General features: G+C 40.8%; 1 protein-coding gene across 1 annotated transcript in view; it reads left to right on the top strand.

The window, feature by feature from the left end:
• Nucleotides 1–21669, top strand: part of LOC131675320 (COP9 signalosome complex subunit 8) — a 277597-nt gene extending 255928 nt beyond the window's left edge. Inside the window, exon 4 of the mRNA XM_058954258.1 lies at nt 21340–21669. Within this exon, the coding sequence (XP_058810241.1) occupies nt 21340–21596 (257 nt within the window). The 3' untranslated portion in view covers nt 21597–21669. The remainder of the gene's footprint in view (nt 1–21339) is intronic.
• Nucleotides 21670–23315: the final 1646 nt, after the last annotated feature.

Below are 23315 nucleotides of genomic sequence, written 5' to 3'. Positions count from 1 at the left end.
GTTCAAGTTGCGATTAAGTGTCGAATTCAATTGTTTTAATAATTTCGTGTAAACGAAATCATAGGAATTATCATTTTCTTGGGTGTTGCTACGCTATTGGATAAAAATATATTGGACCAGTTGATCTGATCAGATACAAAGAAAAAGTGATTGGCCACATCACGAAGCAAATAATATTTTGGACCGATTAATATTTACAATATCAATACAAAGTGAGTAATACTTTTTATGTAACCTAAAGAAATAATAGACAGCGCGAGGCGAAAATTACGCGTCTGCGAATTTATATGTATACCACTCTATTTTGTTTAACTTATTTATGTTGCGAAAGAGATTAGAATAAATATTATAAATATAAACACCTTTAAGTTCATTCATATGCTTCCCGGTTATATTAAAATCGCTATTACATTTTCTTCTCTAAATAAACAAGTGAAGAACGTTATAAAACGTTCAATTATTTATCTTACGAACGCGATACCGAGTGTCGGATCATAATTAACAGGGATTCCATTATTGACGCGCGAACGGGCCGGGGTGCCCGAAAGCCTGACTGCCGCCCGAGTCTAAGCCCGCTCGGCTGTAAAAAGGGGCCTTCGAACGGAACAAACTCGCCTCGCGTGAGTTGTCACCTATCAGTACGAGAGTCTAATTTCATGACCATATAAGAAGCGTGACGTCACAAACTGATAGATATAGATATAATAGTTTTTGTTATTTGAATAAAATATGTTAATTAGATGTAATTTTGATATAACAAAGCATTTCTTATATAGATTTTAGTACATAGATTTAGATTATAATAATACGAATTGCGTTCGATTATTAAATAATAATGAATTTTAACATGCAAAGTTAATTTGTTTATTACACTATAAATATTAATTATTAGAAAAATGCAAATACTCCATATTCAAAATGAATATCTAAGAAACATGAGTAAGAATTTGTTTCATCAATAACAGTTTAATAATAACTGTTATTAATAAATAAACAATCAATAATTTATTTAAACATTAAGTTGTATATAGAACGAAAGCGTTAATTTTATACATAATAATGATAGCTTTAGAATTTAAAAATCTTAAATAATTAATCTAGTAATTGCGTTATAAGATTATAGAAAAAACCGTTACAAATATAAAAATTTGTTATAATTCAAATGTTATTAACTAATTTGAATATTTTTTTATAGAAATTACTTCTAAAATTAATAAACGATAAAGTTATATAAAAATTTAATATTGTTCTATTGTAAATATTGTAATATTGCATTTATTAACTTTATTAGTTAATAACTTTTGACGATATTATTTGTGATAATTGTAAATTACACTAAACTGACCAATAACCAATTTTGTAAAGTTCACATGTGCTGAAACTTTAATATTGATGTTTATTTACTTGTAAATTAAGAAAAATCATTTCTCAAAATTCGCGAATATTTTTCGAAAATTCGAAAACTTCTCAAAGATAACTCTCCTGCGATAATATGCCGAAAAATCTGTGTATAAATACGCCCATTATTGCACAGGCTGGTATTCACTCCTAGCCTTGCAAAGTGAGCGTATGAGATTGAATAACCTTGGCTAATACGTAAGTTCTTTCTCTCATTGTGATTAACTGAGCAAGACCTTTCCTTTCCTATAATTCGTGCTCAACTTATAGAACATTTCGCGCTATAAGAAACTTGGGCTTAATTATATCCTTTATAAGGAAGAAGTTAGCTCTGCTTATGGGACAATTCGCACCATAAAAAACTAGGGCATAGTCTGACTTTCCTTGGAACTTTACTTATTATTTACATATACTTGATTTATCGATTTATATATTGACAATTAGAGTAAATTTGAAAAGAAACGAATTCTTACTTATTAACACGACAAAACCACGAGAGTACCAACTATTAATTATATTATAAGTGATACAAACATCATAATACCATATCAACAAATATAAAAATGGAATGAGATATGAAAGAAATTTTCTTGTTACTATAAATATTACACCTTAATAAACTAAGTTTACTTATTTGAATTCACGTTAACACTCGACAGGAGAATATTTATCAAATACTATTTTATTTTGACCACACAGAAAAAATTGTACCGATCGCATATACTTTTAAACACAGTTGAAAACGAAGCTATGTACAAATCATTGACGAAAAGAGCATTGCCTGCTCAAGAGTAACTAGTAAAATGAAGTGAAAGATGCTATTCTGACTATTGCAGAGTGCTTGTACATCTCTACTCTTATCCCTGCTAGCAGGGTCTGACACCCTAAAGTTAAAGGTGTCACTAGGATGCTATACGAGGTGTGTTCAAAAAATAACGAGAATTTTCGTTTTATGAAAAAAATATTTATTTATTCATCTACATTAATGTTGTCGCCTTCAAAGTAGTCCCCTTCGGATACAATACACTTATGCCAACGCCTTTTCCAATCCTCGAAACACTTTTGAAACTCGATCTTTGTAATAGCTTTTAGCTCTTTCAGCGATTAGCTTTTAATGTCATCTATGCTTGTAAAACGACGGCCTTTTAATGTTCTCTTTATTTTTGGAAATAGAAAAAAGTCACATGGAGCCATATCTGGCGAATATGGAGGCTGAGGCATCGTTACAGTTTCGTTTTTGGCCAAAAATTCACGAACAAGCAATGAAGTGTGAGCAGGCGCATTATCGTGGTGCAAAAGCCATGAATTGTTTTGCCACAAATCCGGGCGTTTTTTTCGGATTGCTTCACGCAAACGATGTTGAACTTGTAGGTAGTACTGCTTATTGATTGTTTGACCTTGTGGCAAGAATTCATAATGCACTATGCCATTAAAATCGAAGAACACAGTGAGCATAACCTTCACATTCGACCGTACTTGTCGAGCCTTTTTCGGTCTTGGCGATCCAGAATGCCTCCACTGGGACGATTGAGCCTTAGTTTCGACATCATATCCGTAAACCCATGTTTCGTCACCTGTTATAACACGTTTTAGTAGTTCTGCATCGTTATTGACTTCATTTAGCGACTCCTGAGCAACTTCCATTCGCCGCTGTTTTTGTTCGAAATTCATCAGTTTTGGAACGAATTTTGCTGCCACACGTTTCATACCCAAAATATTCGAAAAAATTTGATGGCATGAGCCAACTGATATGCCAACATCATCAGCGACTTCTCTGATTGTGATTCGGCGATCGTTCATAACCATTTCTTTCACTTTTTTCACGTTTTCATCGGTTGTTGATGTGCTTGGGCGTCCGGGTCGTTCGTCATCTTCAACGTTTTCGTGGCCATCTTGGAAACGCTTATACCACTCATAAATCCTTGCTTTACTCATAGCAGACTCACTATATGCCTTTGTTAACATTTGACAAACTTTACTACACTTTATTTCATTTTTTACGCAAAATTTAATACAAATTCTTTGATCCATTTTTTTTCACAAACGAAAATCGCCGAGCTCGAAAAACACGTCTAACGTTAGCGGCTGCCACTTAAAAAGTAAGCAATGAATATTGCTGAAAATTTTATCGTACTTCAGGGGCATGTGTACCAACATAATAAAAAAATTTTATACAAGCGGACTCTCCAAACCCGCGAAATTAAAAAATTCTCGTTACTTTTTGAACACACCTCGTAATGCCATAAATAACGACATACTCGGAAGACCGTCCGCGTGGATTGAATAAAGTGGGACAACTCTGAGTGATTAAGGCGTCTTCATCCCTCAAGGCTGCTTGGGCCCGAATTTTATTCGATCGACCCCTACTATGGCAATTAAAATAAAGATAATAAAATTATATTAATAAATTAAAATAGCCTATAAAGTGTACAAAAACATACTGACAAGTAACCCTACCCAAGTGACACTCACCGATTTTAACCAAACTTGGCACATCGTTAGAGCACTAAAAAATATTGAACCCGTGTTTTTTTATTTTGGCCGAATCCACTGTTAAGGGGTAGAAACCATCCCTAATAACCCCTAACCAGGCTAACCCACCTAACTCTGGGTAGAGCGAGTTTGATTAATTATTTTTTCACAAGAAAGTTAACTTCTCAACCCGGATAGGCTAACCCATTTATAACCTGATATAACCGATCCCCACAAATCACTATATCCCTTATACACCATCCCTATCAACCCCTAAGCAGGCTAACGCACCTAGCCTTGGGTAGAGCGAGTTTCATCAGCTGCTTTTCTATAGGAAAATAAAGATCATAACCAGAGAAAGGTCAACAAAATTTTACTTTGTAATAAAACTTTTGTATATAAAATGAGTTAAAACCTGTAAATTTCATAGAAATAAATAAAACCGCAGCCAACTCGTTGGAAGTAAGCTTCTTCAAATAAAATGTTCATTCGCAAGCTTTTTTTTGTAACAACGACTATACTTTTCTTGTATTATCTTTGTATTTTTTTTAAGGTTGAAAAAGTTGAAAAAAATCTTTTGACCTCAAATATTTTGAGAATAACAGTAACTGTGATTTGAAATTACTTTTTGAAGAACCATCGATATTAGCGTGACCTAATGTGCACCTCGTGGAGATTATCGATCGGATTTTGCACATCATTTGGCCATGAAAAGGGCCGTTTGGAATTTTAAAAGATTTTTTATAGTAAGTGGAGTTCGTTTAAATATCACAAAATTAGTGAAGACAAAAGTAACACGAAACAATAAAAAATGTACTATTATTTAAAATATAAAATATTCATAATGAAATTACTATTATTATTTTAATATTTATGTGGAATTAACGTATTGCTTACAATAGTGTGGTTTATCGACTGCAACGGTAGTCGATTCAATTAATCGCACCGTTCGCGATTCTGAATTTCGCGCGTTAGTTCTAAGTATAGAGAGAGAGGGGGCGCGCGATCTTTTAAATTAGCAGTTACGCCTCAGCTGTTGATACGTGTAGATATCGCCAAATTTTATTTGCACTGTTTTTTCTCGCCGAATAATAGTTTTCCTGTGACAATTTCGTGCGTGAGTGTGATAGCGATATTACAGCAAGTACGGGGCTTTGGAAGCAGTTTGCAACTGATAAGCAGAGTGAGGCAGCGCAGTCAATTATTCAAAGGACAGAGGCAGTTGATATTTGCTGACATCAACAATTACGGCTGATCACCGTAATTGCACCGCAGGGTAGGTGCACCTCCCTTAATTATCGCGTCACAAAATACAATCGGTATTTTGTCCGATCGTAATAGCGTTAATTATTTGTATTCGCGCCGAGCGTTAGATCGCGCCAATTTTCGTATCTTCTCTCTCTCTCTTTCTCACCGGAAAATTATTTAATTGTTAATCCTATTACGCCTAGGGGATTAAGCGGAGAAGGAGTAAAGTCGCTCACACTTCAAACTCATCGAGTGTCACGATACATGTGACTTAAGGTGAGTTCAACTCCGTTTGATAGAAGACAACAAAGAGAAATCATCTGACGTTAAAGCGAATACACGTACTTACATACGTGATTAACGGAGCGGCGGTTTGCTCTGCATCGTGGGAGTTTGCTTATAAATAAATTTCCCATTTTTGCAAGATTCCCCCCCGTTACATGGCGCCCAACTGGTATTAAGACCCGTGTCGTGCGAATAGGATTGTGCGTCGAAGGTAATCGACGCACGAGAGAGAGAGACGATTGCGCGAGCGCTTAGGGAGGTTTGAGCGGGTGGTAGAGCAAGATCGTGAGCGGTACGCCCTCTGCTGGGGAAAAAACGAAACCACTTCGAACCTTTAGCTAAAAATTGTTAAGAATATTGTAATAAGGGCCGAAAGCGATAATTATTGATAGGTCGAAGTGATTTCAGGTCGTACGGGATAATCAGGTATTAACCCATTTCAGCCACAGTTTGGTGGATAAAGGGGGGTTGGTAGCACCTGATCGACGATAAAGGCAGAGAGCGCGACCCAAGCGTGCAGTTCAATTATTAGCCAGGCGGAGCAAGCAAACAGCAGGCTCCGACCTTAGGTAGGATATTTTTATAATATTTATAGAAAGTTTGCGGAACTGCACGCGCTCATAATCTCGCGAATTTGAGCCTTATAAAAGGAGGCAATAAGGGTAGTTACACTAAATAGTGTATACCCCGCTCATACCTTGGGTGATAGGAAGCGGTAGTGGTCGATTAGGTCGAAATTTTAAACCTCAACCGCATCCTACACCCATGCGGAGGCAAGATGGCTCTGTTGTCAGCTCAAATCGACAATTGGGCATTAGAGCTGACCTCCGCACAGCGCGAACACTATTTAGCGGATTTGGAACTGCGCAAGGATGGAAGTGTCATCCAACAGGCGGCTAGGCTTGGGAGATGGTTGCTGGGTGAGTACACCGCCACAGATTTTCAAGAGACCACGCACAGCAAAGAGGTGGCGGGACGCAGGAGGCGATCCCGACAAGCGTGGCTTGACACAGTCTGTGACGAGTTGGAAAACTCCAACGCGGATGATAACAGCGACCATCCCCTCAGAATCATCAATGGGGAGGGAATAGCATTGACTGATATGTCAAGAACATTCACCTGCCCAGATGAGGACTCTGAAGGTGAAGCCAGCCGCCATGAAGAGGATGAACTCGTCCAAAAGGCCCTCCACACGCAAGAACAGAAGGAGGGAGAAAGGAGGCGGAGCAATCCGGATCTCAGGTCGCAGGAAACCTGCACCCGGAAGGAGCCTCAGGAAGAATTGTCCTTGAGAGAAGCCTTCCGAGAAATAGAGTACCTGAAGGAAGGAGTCGACCGTAACCACAAACTGGTAGGTCGAATCCTGGAAACCCTACAGACTCTGCAGGGAATACAGGTGTGTGCGGAGCGCGAGGCGCAGGATATGCGTCTGCGAATACGAGAGCTGGAAGAGACAATGCATGATATGGCCAATGCAAGTCGTTCTTCTCTGCGCGACTCGGTTCAACCACGTTCCGCACGTAATGTGGACTTTCAGGACACATACACCTGTCACTACGACTCTGGGATCCCGGGAAGCACACCGGCTCCTCCAAGACCACAACCCAGAAGGAGGCAAGTCACCCCACCGGAAGTCTTCCAAAGAAGAGGACAGGAAGAGGATCCGGAAGATTATGGGAGATCCGAACCTGTTCGACAGAGGAGTCGAAGCGGATCAGCTGGCACCGGACATCAAATATCCTCAGGGCTCTCCACAACCCGAGATGTTGGGAAAATTGTCCGCGGATGGAAATTGAGGTTTGCGGGCAGTAGGGCACAGAGCGTAGATACGTTTCTGTCAAGGTTGGAAGATCTGCGCGTAGGTGCAGGGCTAACTGATGACGAAGTACTTTGTTCCGTATCAGAGATCCTCGAAGGTAACGCGAGGACCTGGTACGATAATAACAAGTACCAGTGGCTCAGTTATACAGAGTTCGTCGCGGACGCCCGGGACTGGTTCGGCACAAGTACGCAACAGCAACAAAGGCTATTGCAGGGAGCTCAGAACCGGTTCCAGGGCGAGGACGAACTAGTGCGAGACTACGTGTCCAACCTGGTGGCTCTTGTCAATAGACTAGAACCACCCATGCCCTTGGAGAGGTTATTAGACTTACTCCATGCAAACCTCCTTCCAAACATCCAAATTCAGCTGCGTCGGAGCGAGATGAAGTCGATACGCGAATTCAACAGGAGGGCGACCGAAGTACAGAACACCTTATCTTACGGTCGTCGTCCACGTGTATTCGCTGACCCCAATTCGACGATCTTCCCTCAGCACGCCTACCAGCCGAGCAAAAGAACGGCTGGTAGTAAATCCCAAACCGCTGCAATGGCCAGCGAAGGGAAAGAGCGTGCGAAGAAGGAGGGAGATCCGCAGCGCGGACAGGGAGTGGAGAACCCTGCCAGGAGGCCTACCGAACAAGCGTCGGTATCGGCTACGCAAGCTCCCACTTCTGATAAGAAGATGGAAGAACGTCTGGAGGGCATCGAGCGGATGTTACGCAAGCTGGCCACTGACAAGCAAGGCAGCCCTCCAGAACAGCGTAAGAGCCGATGGCGTGGAGGAAGGAAAAATTCCCCTTCTCCCAGGTCTCCTGGCGAGCGGCGAGATGGGCAGAGGCGGAAGATAGACTTCACCAAGCCTCTCCAGTGTTCCGCTTGTGGCAAGCTGGGATTCAGTCGCAAGTTCTGCCCAGATTGCAACAAGGGAAACGGCAAGGAGAGCGAAGAGAAGAGGTCATCTTCGCGCCTCCACTAGATTCGACCTCTCGCCGCGGGTCGCCGATGGGAAACAGCAAATTGTCGGCGACCCAGGGATCCAAACAGGTCCTGGAAGGGCATCAAGAGAGTCCAGGACCTAGCAGTACGTTAGAGCAGAAGGCGATCGAACCCGATGCCAGCCCTCGGCAGAATAGAGCAGTGGTCATTCTGGAAGGACCAGATGGCCATATACAGGTTGTGGAGGAGGGGGAAGATTCCGGGGAAGGCCTCTCCACACAAAAAGCTCCTCTGCCGAAGAAATCCACAAGTAAAAGCAAGTCTATCGTCGTCGCAGCAGCGGAAGGAAAAAAACTGCTGAAAAACACGACGAAGGGAGGCAAAGATGCAACTCGTGGATATGACCCAGAGGATGAGACAGGTGGTGGTTGCGGGTAGACATAGGTGACTTTAAAATTAGAGCACTCTATGATACCGGCGCCTCATCCACGGTCATGGGTCAATTAGGGCTGAGATTAGCATCGGAGATGGGACTCGGGTTGAATGTGACCAGGGCGGGCGATGCAAGGCTTGCTGATGGACGCCCGTGCCCTATAATTGGTCACGTGATGTTCCCTTTTAAAGTAGGGAGAATCACGAAGGCAATCAGAGTCGCCATTACGCCGCTGCTCACAGATGACTGCTATGTAGGCGCGAACTTTATAAGGGAGTTCCGCGCAGTTTTGGATCCCGATGAGGATGAATTATGGCTTAAGGACGCCCAAGTGAAAGTACCAATGGAAGTGGCTGGAATTGATGGTACGGCATTTCTCGCACCGGTAGGACTATGGGAAGCCACGGAGTCACAGCTTGAAGAAATTGAAGACCTCGTCGGAAGATTGATTCCTGACGGAGGTCAGACTTTAGGTTGTGCCGTGGGGGTTGAGCATGAAATAGATGTTGGAAATGCTCGACCCATCAAACAGAAGTACTACCCAGTCTCAGATAGAGTGCGAGAGGAAATGCACACGTTGGTCAAAGATATGCTGGAAAAAGATGTTATAGAACCAGCGACCAGCGGATGGTCAAGTCCGATAGTAATGGTAAGGAAGGCTGATGGAAAATATAGGTTTTGCGTGAATTATCAAAAGGTAAATGCAATTACCAAACCTGATGCCTATCCTTTACCATATATGAACGACATCCTAAGACGGATAAGGGATGCAAAGTTCATATCTACTTTGGACTTGAGCAGTGCGTACCATCAAATTCCCTTAAAGGAAGGATCGCGTCCAATATCAGCGTTTACAGTTCCTGGATTAGGGCACTTTCAATTTAAGAGAATGCCCTTCGGACTGTCATACGCAGGAGCGACCTTCCAGAGGTTGATGGACAAGGTGATAGGCCCGGATATGGATCCATTCGCTTTTGCTTACCTTGACGACGTAATTGTGGTTTCATCGTCCTTTGAGGAGCATAAGCGGCACCTAGAAATGGTATTGAAAAGAATTCTAGGTGCGGGCCTAACCATCAACAAAGCCAAAAGTCACTTCTGTAAGACGGAAGTCAGGTACTTGGGAGTTCTTGTGAACCAGGACGGAGTAAGACCAGATCCCGAGAAAATACGCCCGATATTAGAATATCCAACACCCCGGACTGTCAAACAGGTGAAGCGATTCATGGAAATGACCTCGTGGTATAGACGTTTTATACCCGACTTTGCCATGATCGCTGAACCTATAAACTGCCTGATAAAGAAGAATGTACGTTTCTCTTGGGAGGAAGAGCAAGAGCGAGCTTTCACGAGATTGCAGGAGGCGATGACTTCCGCCCCAATACTGCAATCACCCGATCCGAACGGTAAGTTTGTATTGCAAACTGATGCCAGTGATAGTGGGATCGGGGCGGTTCTCGCACAGGATGTCGATGGAGTGGAGCACGTAATAGAATACGCCAGCCGATCACTCAACAGTGCTGAGAGAAATTATACGGTCTCCGAGAAAGAGTGCTTGGCAGTAGTATGGGCCATTGGAAAGTTCCGGCCGTATATTGAAGGGCATCACTTCAGGGTCGTCACCGATCATAGTTGCCTGAAATGGCTCCACAATATGAGAAATCCCACTGGAAGATTAGCGCGATGGGCGCTAGCATTGCAAGGTAATGTCTTCGATATCGAATATCGAAGGGGGGATCTCAATGTGGTGCCAGACGCTTTATCTAGGGCCTATGAGGAGGAGGGGATTGAAGTGACTGCTATAAATAGTCGGCCGGAGACCACTGACGCCTGGTATTTGCAACAATACCAGGAAGTATGCCAGGATCCACACTCTTACCCCACTTGGAAGGTGGTGGGAGGGAGACTGTATCATTATCAGCCTGATGAGGATGGTGAAGGGTCCATCGACAACGATGAAGCGTGGAAGCTTGCGGTACCTAGGGAGTAAAGGTACCAGGTGCTCCAGGAAGTCCATGATGCTCCTACAGCAGGACATCAAGGACGAGAGCGTACGTTCTCCAGGGCTAGGCGCTTGTACTACTGGTCTAAAATGTATGATCAGGTCAGGGAGTACGTAAAGAGTTGCCCGGTATGTCAGCAGTGCAAGGTGGAACAAAGAGCACCTTGCGGACTGATGGGTCGTAGACAAGTGTCACGACCCTGGCAGGTGGTGGCCGGTGATATCACTGGTCCATTTCCCAAAAGCTCTCGAGGTTTTGAGTATATCCTAGTCTTTGTAGACTTGTTTACTCGCTGGGTAGAGTGCATTGCAATACGCAAAGCCAATGGTAAGACAATCGCAAGGGAATTACACGAGAGGATTGTCACTAGGTTTGGCGCGCCAGAAGTATTCTTATCGGATAATGGAACCGAGTTTAAGAATCAGGAGCTTGATTCATACCTCCAGATGAACGGCATCCAGCGCGCCTTAACTCCCGTGTATCATCCCCAAGCGAATCCCACAGAGCGAGTAAACAGGACACTCAAAACCATGATCACGTCTTATGTAAGCCGTGATCACAAGAGCTGGGATGAACACCTGTCAGAGTTCAACTTCGCGTTGAACTCGGCAACTCATAGCGCCACCGGATATAGTCCTGCGATGCTCATGTTTGGGCGTCAGCCAGTACCCCCTTTGACGTTCAGAAGAGCCCAAGATCAGCAAGCCCTTGAATGTTCGGAGGGTCAAGCTGTAGAAGATTGGGTCGAACATATGGGGAAGCTTCCTAATTTATGGGAGAGGGCTAACTCCAAGTCAAAGGAGGAAGCTGCGCGTCAGGCGGCTTATTATGACCGGAAGAGACGGCAACCCGAGTTTAAGGTCGGAGATTGGGTTTGGAAGAGGAACAGGATTCTATCTTCAGCTGCTCAAGGTATTTCAGCTAAATTAGCGCCGAAATATGCCGGTCCGTACGTGATTGAAGAGGTTTGTGGTTCCAACACGTACAGGCTAGGCAATCAGCTGGAGATCCTGTCTGAGCTCTTCCATGCCAAAGACCTTAAACCATATTACGGACCGGGTGAGGATGAGGAAAGCGAGGAGGTCATCGAACCTCGCGAGCCGCCAGAAGAACTGCCGTCGGAGGATGCGAACGATTCCGCGAATGCGCGCGAAAATCCGGGAGGGGATTTATCAGATAGCGAGCGGGTCCAGTTAGCAGCCCCCACGGTCGTAGATAAAGTTCCCACCGAGACGTCGGAGTTACCGGTATCTGCCCCAACTAAGAGAGGTCGAGGTCGACCTCGAAAGGTTCCAGAGACGGTCACCGGTCCAGCGAGGGGCAACAACTCTCCCGTGAAGGTGAATAGAGGGAGAGGTAGGCCTCGAAGGACTGTGCCCGTCGTACAAAGGACGGTTGGGCCGATAAAACCGAGCGGTAACCGACGAGGGCCAGGACGTTCCCACAAAGAATTGCGAGGGAGCGTATAACTCGGTGGGATGCGGCTATTATTAGGATTGTTTCTTCGCGCAGGGAGATTCATCCGAAATTTGTTGTTTTTTGGATGTTTCAGATGGACCGAAGAATCGTCGTCGAAGAGGAGACCTTCGAGGTGGTCACGCAGATGCTGTTAGATCTGCAACTGGGCTCTGATGCGACGCGGCTAATTGAAGATCTGCGGAGCTTCGCCAGGGTCCAGTTGGAAGGGACCACCCGAAGGGATCGGCGTAATGCCTCGGTGGCAGAGGTTCTCCGGGATTCGTCGTGGGTCGCCCCGAAGAAGGCTTCTCGGGACGCTTCGACACAGACCGAGGACCAGGACAGTGTCGAACGTCCCAAGTCTACAATGGACCAGGGGGTGCAGACCCTCAAGTCCGGCGTAACCCTTACGTCAGACAGTGCGAGCCAATGCCCAGGACCCAGGGAAACCTGTGGGGCCTCGCACTGGATCTGCAATCATCCCCGGATCCCTGAGCAGCCTACTCTCCTCCTCGACTACAGACACGTGCGTTTGGGGATCAACGAGGTGGGGAGTGCCTGGCGGTTCGCTCAAGAACTCCAGTCTCAGGTGCAGGAGCACCTGAGACGCTTTTTGAGCCGCCAGGGCGCAGAAGAGTTGCTCGGGGAGTGGGCAGGGATGGCTCAGCGTCAGAGGGCCTATGGAGAGGCCCTGCTGCGGGTGGATAACGGAGAAGAGTCCTCCGCAGCGCTCCCGGCGCCGGCTCAAGAGAAGAGAGCCCCGGGAGCTACTGGCGCTGGACCGACGCTCACGATCCATGTGGACGGGCGCATGGCTCCTGATACCACCATCGTGGTTAGGTCGCAGGATGGACGTGCGACCGCCACGGTGGGAGGCGTAACCATCGTCGCCTCACAGGGAGTCAGTGCCCAGCAGTCCCCTCTGGCTGCTGAGCAGCCATCACGAGGACGGGAGGCTGCTCAATCTCGGTCGCAGCTAAGGGGCTGCTACATCTGTGGAGAGCCTGGGGTGACCAACTCCCAGCGGTGCCCGAAGAAGGCTACACACTGGCGCTACCCGAAACATCGCGCGCCAGGTGTAGCCAAACAATGATGTAGGCCCTGGAGGGCAAATAAATTAGCCGAAATAAAGAAGGGAGTGTTTATTTTGTTTCCTTTCCTTCTTTATTACTTTCAGGTTCCTGATGGCAGCGAATCGCGGGTATTCGTCCTGCCCGGGTAGTCAGGACTTGGAGGGAGCTGCAACGGTAGTCGATTCAATTAATCGCACCGTTCGCGATTCTGAATTTCGCGCGTTAATTCTAAGTATAGAGAGAGAGGGGGCGCGCGATCTTTTAAATTAGCAGTTACGCCTCAGCTGTTGATACGTGTAGATATCGCCAAATTTTATTTGCACTGTTTTTTCTCGCCGAATAATAGTTTTCCTGTGACAATTTCGTGCGTGAGTGTGATAGCGATATTACAGCAAGTACGGGGCTTTGGAAGCAGTTTGCAACTGATAAGCAGAGTAAGGCAGCGCAGTCAATTATTCAAAGGACAGAGGCAGTTGATATTTGCTGACATCAACAATTACGGCTGATCACCGTAATTGCACCGCAGGGTAGGTGCACCTCCCTTAATTATCGCGTCACAAAATACAATCGGTATTTTGTCCGATCGTAATAGCGTTAATTATTTGTATTCGCGCCGAGCGTTAGATCGCGCCAATTTTCGTATCTTCTCTCTCTCTCTTTCTCACCGGAAAATTATTTAATTGTAAATCCTATTCGCGTGCGTCAGTCTTTCGGCCCGACAAAGACTGTATAGATTTTTTATGAATAAACTTTGTTAACTTATTCGCCGATTTCGTCATATGATTTTCCTAATAGTTTAAGAAATTGAAATAGGCTTAGGTGTTAATCCTATTACGCCTAGGGGATTAAGCGGAGAAGGAGTAAAGTCGCTCACACTTCAAACTCATCGAGTGTCACGATACATGTGACTTAAGGTGAGTTCAACTTCGTTTGATAGAAGACAACAAAGAGAAATCATCTGACGTTAAAGCGAATACACGTACTTACATACGTGATTAACGGAGCGGCGGTTTGCTCTGCATCGTGGGAGTTTGCTTATAAATAAATTTCCCATTTTTGCAAGATTCCCCCCCGTTACACGACATTGTCAAGAGCAAAAAAGTGGTTTATACAAAGATATTTGGTGCACCATGCACATGTGACAATCCCAAATAGCATACAAAAGTGGCATTTAACATCAGTATGTTGAAAACAATACTGAACAGGGGTTTGCCAACTATTTGGTTTTTCAAGTACGTAACCACTTTTGTACCATCCATATTTGAACATGTTTGTAAATCGTGGTGAAGAAAACTGGTTATGCGTAAGAGATTGTAATTTTAAAATGTTATTACGTAAATGTAAGTTAATGCTAAAATTGTACAACATAACTATATCTGAAAAGTTTTTTACAAAATTTTTCCAAGGTCTAAATCCATAGACATCTAAAGGCTGTATCATTCCCGTCGTTCCAGCAGGTATAGTTTTAATTTGAATATTTTTCATACCTGTATCCAATTTTTCAAATACTTTTTCATTTTGTCCAGTCCAAGAATCTAAAATTAACAAACTATCTGTATCAGCTGCAAGTAAAAAAACGTTTTTAAACCATTCAGTTACAATATCAGATGTTAGTTTTCCTGATTTTGAAGGTAAAACATAAATATTATCTGCTTTATAAATAGTAGATTGTACCAATGGTCCAAATTTACCATCAGGTTCTTTTAAAACTATTAACAAAGGTGAGTGTAGTTTTCCATCTGCTGAAACGATTGGCTAAAGTGTATAACTATGTGTTAAAGAATTTATCGACTGTGCTAGACATTCTACTTTTTGGGTGCCTATGATTGATAAAGTACGGCCAGCGTGAACCTCTAGATTAAACCCTGATTGGTCAGAATTATAAATATTTTTTTACCTCTTGCTTCCACTTCTGACCATACCTCGTCTACAAATTCAGAAGCTGCTTGTTTCAATTCGTATTGATTTGTCAACTGTGCAGTAGTAACAAACTTATTAATTTTTCTTGAAACTATTCCATGTTTCACTTTAAAATTATGCACCCATTTTGGCGACGCTTTAAAATATTTTGAAGCTAATTGTACACTTTCTTTTGCCAATAACCCCCATCTTTTTAAATCGATATCATGAACAGGTAAACGATTTTCAGTAGCATTATTGAATTGCTGTAAAACGTATTTTGAAATATTGCGTAACTTTTCTAATCTGGATCCTCCTTCTTCTATTTCTTTTTCCCATCTGTACAGCATTCTCTCATGTTTTACCATCTTAAAATTTTTCTTTACTGAATCCAAACTTCTCCTTTTTTTAGTACTACTTTTACGCCAAAAAGTAACTGCTCGTTGTTTATAATCCAAATCGACATCCTCTGATTGGTCAGAAATTTCTTTTTCTTCATAGTCATCGAAATCTTCTTCTACTTCATCTTCCACGCTTATAGCATTAGCTTCTACGCTATCATCATAGTAACATAAAGTTTCGTAATTTTCAACAAAAATTTTAGTATTCGATGAAACTTTTATTAGGTCTGTTAAATACGAAGCAAAAGATCGTTCTTCATCTGTTATTTGACTTTGGATATTATATGCTGGGTCATTAAATGCAGAATACAATAAATTCAAAATATTTTTTGGGTTCATCATCATGGTGGGCTATTTGAATTATTATTGAATAAAAAGAAAGAAAAAAATACTCGTAAGTTATCAAATTATTTATTCCACACGGTTCTTCTGTTTATCTTTGAATTTATTTCTTATAAGTTGATATAAAAAATGATAGTAGATAAATTTAAATTATGTTCTGTTTTTAGTTGGTATAGGTATTTTAAATGAAGCTTAAGGTTGACGTTTTGATATTATTCCTTAGAATCAATTAATATCATCTGATTGCGCGTAAACTTAACCCTGAAGGTACATACAGGACTAAAATACCCGGATGTAAAATTGAAAAATGTGTGAAAAATTCACTTTTGATCTTGTAAATCTCTAAATATAATATTTATACTTTAATAAAAAAATGTTTGTCATATTTCCAGAAAAATTTACTTTTGTTAAAAAATATTATATTTAATAAAATATAAAATATATTTAAATTTAATAAAATAGAAAATTAAATCAAGATACGAATTGTAAGAGACCGTAAATACATCCACAGTGTACCAAACTGAAGCTTTAGGATAGTACACCTTAAAGGTTAATTTAAATTAAGTTTTTTATATTTTTTATGTATTGAAAGATAGAAGTATTTTAATACTTGGAAATTGATAGGGGCGGTTTATGAGGATTGTGCGGATTTGTGCGGATGAGGTACATCAAGGTTCAGGTTGTGTTGGCCTATCAGTGGTTATGATCTTAATTTTTTTACAGAAAAGCAGCTGATGAAACTCGCTCTACCCAGGGCTAGGTAGGTTAGCCTGCTTAGGGGTTGATAGGGGTGATTTATGAGGATTTAACGGGTTTTTTAGGATAAGATATATCAAGGTTAAGGTTGTGTTGGCCTATCAGTAGTTATGATCTTAATTTTCTTACAGAAAAGCAGCTGATGAAACTCGCTCTACCCAGGGCTAGGTGAGTTAGCCTGCTTAGGGGTTGATAGGGATGATTTATAAGGGATATAGTGATTTGTGGGGATCGGTTATATCAGGTTATAAATGGGTTAGCCTATTCGGGTTGAGAAGTTAACTTTCTTGTGAAAAAATAATTAATCAAACTCGCTCTACCCAGAGTTAGGTGGGTTAGCCTGGTTAGGGGTTATTAGGGGTGGTTTCTACCCCTTAACAGTGGATTCGGCCAAAATAAAAAAACACGGGTTCAATATTTTTTAGTGCTCTAACGATGTGCCAAGTTTGGTTAAAATCGGTGAGTGACACTTGGGTAGGGTTACTTGTGAGAATTGAAAAAAATTAAAGATAGTATTTTCGAGAAAATGGATTTTTAAATTTGAAAACGAAATTTTTCAAAAAAATCAATATTTCTTAGAACAAATTGGATTCTGATAAAATTCTATACATTTAAAAAGAATCGCCCAGATACAATGATTTGGGCCGAAATGGCATTTAAAACTAAGTGTGAACTTTCGGATCTGATACAATGCTAAAAAGCGTTTTTCGTTCGTATAGCGATAGCGGACTTACAAGAAGAGTACCTACCTTGTGGGTCACGGATTTTGATGAAACTTTGCTCATTCGTTCTCTCTTGGTTTAGGTACCGAAGCCTCCCTGCGTAATTTTGATAGTCAAGGCCGATATCGTGCTGCAGCAAGATATTACCGTCTAGTTATTGGGTTGGCGAGGCAAGATATTACCAGCAAGTTATTGGGTTATTACAATTGATCTTACCCTTGCTCGATCATACCTGTACATAGATGAAAAAAATAATAAATATGACCCTAACATGACCTTATACGGGGGGGGGGGTGAGGTTAACCGCACCTTACACATAATACCTTATCTGAACGTAGAATTTCTCGCTCTTTCCGAATCCGGGATAAAAATTATAGGTTTCTATTCAAAAAATGACTTTGACCTTCAAATGATCTTTAAAATAAATCTCAAGGTCCGATCCGTTTTCTGGGAAACGTGTCCCTCATTGTCCCAAATAACTTTTGTCTTAACAATTATTTTGTAGAATGCCAACCGTAGAAAATTTCGGGGTAGTTCTTTTAAAATGGGATACCTTGTATATATATATATATATACTACTGTGGGCAAAAAGTAAGGTGAATTTTCAATTTAAACTTCGCGGGCTTAACATTTCGGGCTAGTTCTTTTTTTCTTGAGTAGGTAGGACTGCGAATGACATCTGGGACAAATTTCATGTCAATGTCATCATCAGTAATATATTTACGCTTGTGTTTACCAAACGACCAAGAGTGCATGTTTCGATTTTTACAATGTCTGATTTAATTGAGCAAAGAAGTGCCATCAAATTTTGTTTGCGGAATGAAATTTCGGCTGCGGAAACGTTGAGGATGTTGCGGAAGGCCTTTGGTGATTCTACCATGTCGCAGAAAAATGTTTATAAGTGGTACAAAGACTTCAAAGACGGTCGAGAACGTGTTGATGACTGGGAGCGCTCCGGACGACCATCGACGTCAACAGATGACCAACACGTCAATAAAGTGAAGGAATTAGTGCTCGAAAATCGTCGGTTGACTGTTAGAGACCTTACTGATATGAGCGGAATATCAGAAGGATCTGTGAAAACAATTTTGAAAGACCATTTGGGCCTACGAAAAGTCAAATCTCGTTTGGTACCGAAAACGCTCAATTTCTTGCAAAAAAGTCGCCGCGTTGATGTGTGTGAAACAATGCTTTCTGACTATCAGGACAAGCTCAAATGCATGATTACGGGAGATGAGACTTGGATTTATGCTTACGACCCTGAAACAACCGACCAATCAAGCGAATATCGTGCTAAAGGCGAGGCCAGACCGAAAAGAGCACGTCAAAGTCGTTCAAAAATCAAGGTCATGATGACAGTTTTCTTCGATTTTCGTGGTGTGGTGCACTATGAATTCCTTCCACCCGGCCAAACTGTTAATAAGGAATATTATTTGAGCGTTATGCGTCGTTTGCGTGAAGCAATTCGTCTAAAAAGACCAGAATTATGGGCCAACAACTCTTGGTTTTTGCATCACGATAATGCACCATCTCACACTGCACTCGTTCTTCGTGACCATTTCGCCAAAAATTCGACGCATATCGTTCCGCAACCACCGTATTCGCCTGATTTGGCTCCGTGTGACTTCTGGCTATTCCCAAAACTCAAGAGACCACTCCGGGGAACGCGTTTCGAGTCGATTGAGGAGATAAGAGCTGAATCGAAGAAGACGCTGATGGCTATACCGGAAAGGGACTATTTGGCATGTTTCGAGGATTGGAAAAAACGTTGGCATAAGTGTATTTTATCGGGAGGGGATTACTTCGAAGGGGATGACATTGATGTAGAAGAATAAATAAAGATTTTTCATTTTAGAAACAAATTCACCTTACTTTTTGCCCACAGTAGTATATATTGTTAATATCAAAATTTTAATTATCTTAATAACTTTCGATTTAAGATATCTAACCTAAACAGCTGAACGATCAATTTTACCAATCGATTTTCAAAGATTCTGATTGTAGTTGGTCTGACGATCAAATACTAATTTCGATAGTAAAAACTACTGCAAATATTGTACATAATCCATTTTCAGAATAGAAATATACATAATTTGTAAATAATTGAATTGAAACAGTGTTTTATTTCTTAGTTTATCTAACATGAAGAAACCCTGATTTTTAATAAATTGGAATAATTTACATTAAGAAGCGTAAACAACATATTTTAATGATAATTTTAACGGTTTCGAAAACTTTTTCCTCACTAAAGCTTCCATACTTTTTCCTATTCTTAATTTAGTTAGATAGAGGCGAACATTGAAAACACGTATTACAAGTTTTGAACAAAATTTTGAACAAAATCGTGAGAGATTGACGTAAAATCAATGTCTTCGATGTTCGTCGATAACGGACAAGGGACGTCGGGTATTATTTTAAGGTCTACAAAAAGTTATTTCCAAAATTATGATAGATGTTGTCGATGTATTTTTTAATGTCGAATACGATGATGCTATTAGATTTATCATAAAACCTATTCTGTCAAGCGCTAGAAGGAAAAAACTACAAAAAAACCACTAAAAACCACTAAGAAATTCAGTTTTTGGCTTTTAGCGCTTGACAGAAAAAGTTTTATGATAAATGCAACAGCACCATTGTATTCTACGTAAAAAAATACATCGAAAATATATATCACATATTTGGAAATAACTTTTTGTAGTTCTTAAAAATAACATACGTAGCATCCGCTACGTCGGGGAAAAATGAATATATATGGATAATTGGTAAAGAAAAGCCCATTCAGAAAAACTGAGAGACATGTGTCCAATATTTTCGACTAAAAAAGGTGTGTGTAAAGTTTCATTAAATTCCGTGACCCACAAGGTTGGCACTCTCCTTGTTAGTTAAAAAACGTTTTTCGGAAAAAAACCACGTATTTAATGAAACACAAAGTCGATTATTACTACCACGTTTTAAATAAATCGGAGATATCAATTGTTTTTTTACGGAAGCATACATGTGGAAAGGGACTTATGATCTTGAAAAAAAAATAGTCATCACAGTGGAAATACATTGGACGGCAAGACCAAAAAAAACATGCCAAATTCGGAACAATCTTGAGTCAATTTTGATTATTTTGATTGTTTTTGATTGCGAAGGTATTGTGCACAACGAAAATTGCACCGACAGCACAAACAATGAATAAAGAATATTATGCTCAAATTTTGAAACGTTTACGAGAAGTAGTGAGAAAGAAACGCCCGCACTTTTGATCAAGTAGTTTTTGTTTCGTCATCACGATAATGTACCAACGAGTATGAAATTGCTTCGGCAATCTCCGTATAACCCCCTGCCAGTTTTAGCTGTTTCTAAGACTCAATAATCCACTCAAAAAACAGCGGCTCAATGAGAAAGCGACGGTTACAAATAATGTAAAGAGAGTGCTGAAGGCCATCAAAACAACTAAGTTCCATGATTGTTTAAAGAAATAGAAACATCGCTAGAACCGTGTTATTTAATCAAGTAGGGATACTTAAATAGATGAGTGATTGCAAAGCTAACTCAACTCAACTTAACTCAACTCTCTTGAGCGACGTATTTACAGAAAAAAACCGCATTTTCAATGTTACAAACTCGTACGTCATATTGGCTACTGACTTTTCTTTGACGTACGATTTTGAATTTCTAATAAATAAATCTCTGAAAGTCAACATTATTGCTATTTTTCTAGCTCCATCGAAGTGTTTTCATACCCGTCAGGCATGTCTTTTTCGGCAATTCTCTTACGGTATAAGTTTTGTCAGGTAGACAAAAGCCATGTCATTTCATATATACCTTCCATTTTTCGACATTCGACAGACTGTCGGATTCTCCCAACTATATAATATATATATATATATATATATATATATATATATATATATATATATATATATATATATATATATATATATATATATATATTTTGTGTGCGTGTGTGCGCGCGCACGCGCGCGTGTGTGTGTGTATGTGTGTGTGCATTTTCTACAGATAAATATGTACGTTTATAATTATTTTTTTGAGATTTCAGAGATTTTCAGTTACAAAACACTATAAAATTTTTTATTTTTACAGAACGTGTTCAAGAACGAGCGGTTACACTTATAGGCGAAGCTTATTCTTCCGTTGATATAAGTACTCTATGTAAAATGACAGGCATGACTTGTGACGATTCACATCAAATTGCATCAAAAAAAAAATGGTCAATAACAGGAAGCGTAGTGAAACCGCATAAAATTTGTAAGTTACCTAATTTAAATACACCAGAAGAAGAAGTAACTGAAGACCAACTTTTTAAGCTTACTCAATTTGTATCTTTTCTTGAAAATTAATTAAACTTTGATGTTTTGCTATAAAGCAATTGAACCAAAAAATATAAGACATACTTGTTTAATAAACTTTTATCTAAACTAATTGACGACTCTTCTTTTTTTACCAACTAAATCATTCAACAAATGAAAATAAACTTGCACTATAATTTAAGTAACTTTATAACGGGTGGTTTGACCGCTGAAGCCACGTTGGCTGTCGACCACCGCTGATATCTATCGTGTAACGGTCCTATCTATAAGCTCTTCTTTTAGTTTGACTGGATTATTGCAACCCGCTAGACTCATGAATCTACATATATCAATTAGTATATTAAACGGCGCCACCTCACATATTATATGATTTGTAACGGGATGGATTAGATAGTACAAAAGGGATTTATTAAAGCACAAACTCCTACGATGCAGAGCTAACCAGCGCTCCGTTTAACACGTATGATTATACGTGTATTCGCCTTTACGTTTGATACTTTCGTTTAGATGTCTTCTTTCCAACCGAGTTGAACTCATCTTAAGTCACCTGACTTGTGACACTCGATCTTAGGTGTGAGTGACCTAATGCTTATTTCAACTAATCCCCTAGATAAAATCGGTTTAAAATTTAACCGGTGATAGATCCGTTAAACTAATAGGAAACGAAATAATTTAATGCAACGAATACAATTAATATCGTTTATGACTAGAAAATTACAGACTTTGACGGGCCCAAAGACTAACGCACGCGTATAGGATTTACAATAATTAACAATAATACGGGGGGAAAGAGAGAGAGAAAGAGTGAATCAAAACCCTACCGCGAAATCTAACGCTTGGCGCGAATACAAAAATAACAGTCGCGATAAACAAAATATTCTCGTAAATATTTTGTTGCGCAGAAAAAGGGAGGTACATCTACCCTGCAATGCAATTACGGTGATCAGCAGTAATTGTTGAAGAAATTCTTTTCTGCCAACGGTTTCCTCCTTAGTAAAGCTGCGCCGGTTCACCGCTATGAAGCTGCTGTTGTTTTGCTAGCTGCTTTAATTACTGCTCTGCTTTACTACTTGTCTCTTACTACTGTGATTGCCTCTACTCTCACTCACGCACGTATCAAAAAACCCAGGAAACTATTTTTGATTATCAAAACGGCGAAACACTGTGCAAAACTAATTTGGCGGTACTCTCTCAAGTAACAGCTGAGGCTTAACTCAAAACTTTGAACTCTCGCGCGCCCTCTCTCTATTAATCGTTCGCTCTAGCATCGCGAGTGCTACCGAATCGCGAACGGATCGATTAATCGAATCGACTACCGTTGCAGATTGTATTAGCACTAGAGTCAAATGTCATGACCATATAAGGAGCGTGAAGTTTCTCTACTTATAGATATAGATATGATAATTTTTATTGTTCAATTAAAATGCCTTATTAAGAGTAATTTCAATGAAACAAAGTATTTTTATATAAATTTTAGGACATAGATTAAGATTATAATATTTTTAATTACTTTTAACTGCTAAATAGTGTGACGGGCGAATCGATCGTTGGATTCGATCGCCCTGTTCGCCTCTCTCTCTCTTCCGCGTGCCTTCCCCTGAGCCGCTGCCACATCGGTCTTGGTTGAGTAAAACCGAGTATCGACGCACGATGTGGCTTTGTTACAGGTCTGATTCCTGATCGGCGGAGATGCCTGGCGTTGGAGGGATAGGCGTGAGCGGGGAGCAGAGGAGGAGAGAGAGAAATAGT

Source organism: Phymastichus coffea, unplaced genomic scaffold, assembly GCF_024137745.1.
Source record: "Phymastichus coffea isolate CEN01 unplaced genomic scaffold, Cenicafe_Pcof_1.1 PCOF00001, whole genome shotgun sequence".
NCBI classification, from domain to species: Eukaryota; Metazoa; Arthropoda; class Insecta; order Hymenoptera; family Eulophidae; genus Phymastichus; species Phymastichus coffea.
The sequence above is the reverse complement of the archived record's forward strand: the minus strand, read 5'-3'. Positions and strand labels throughout refer to the sequence as shown.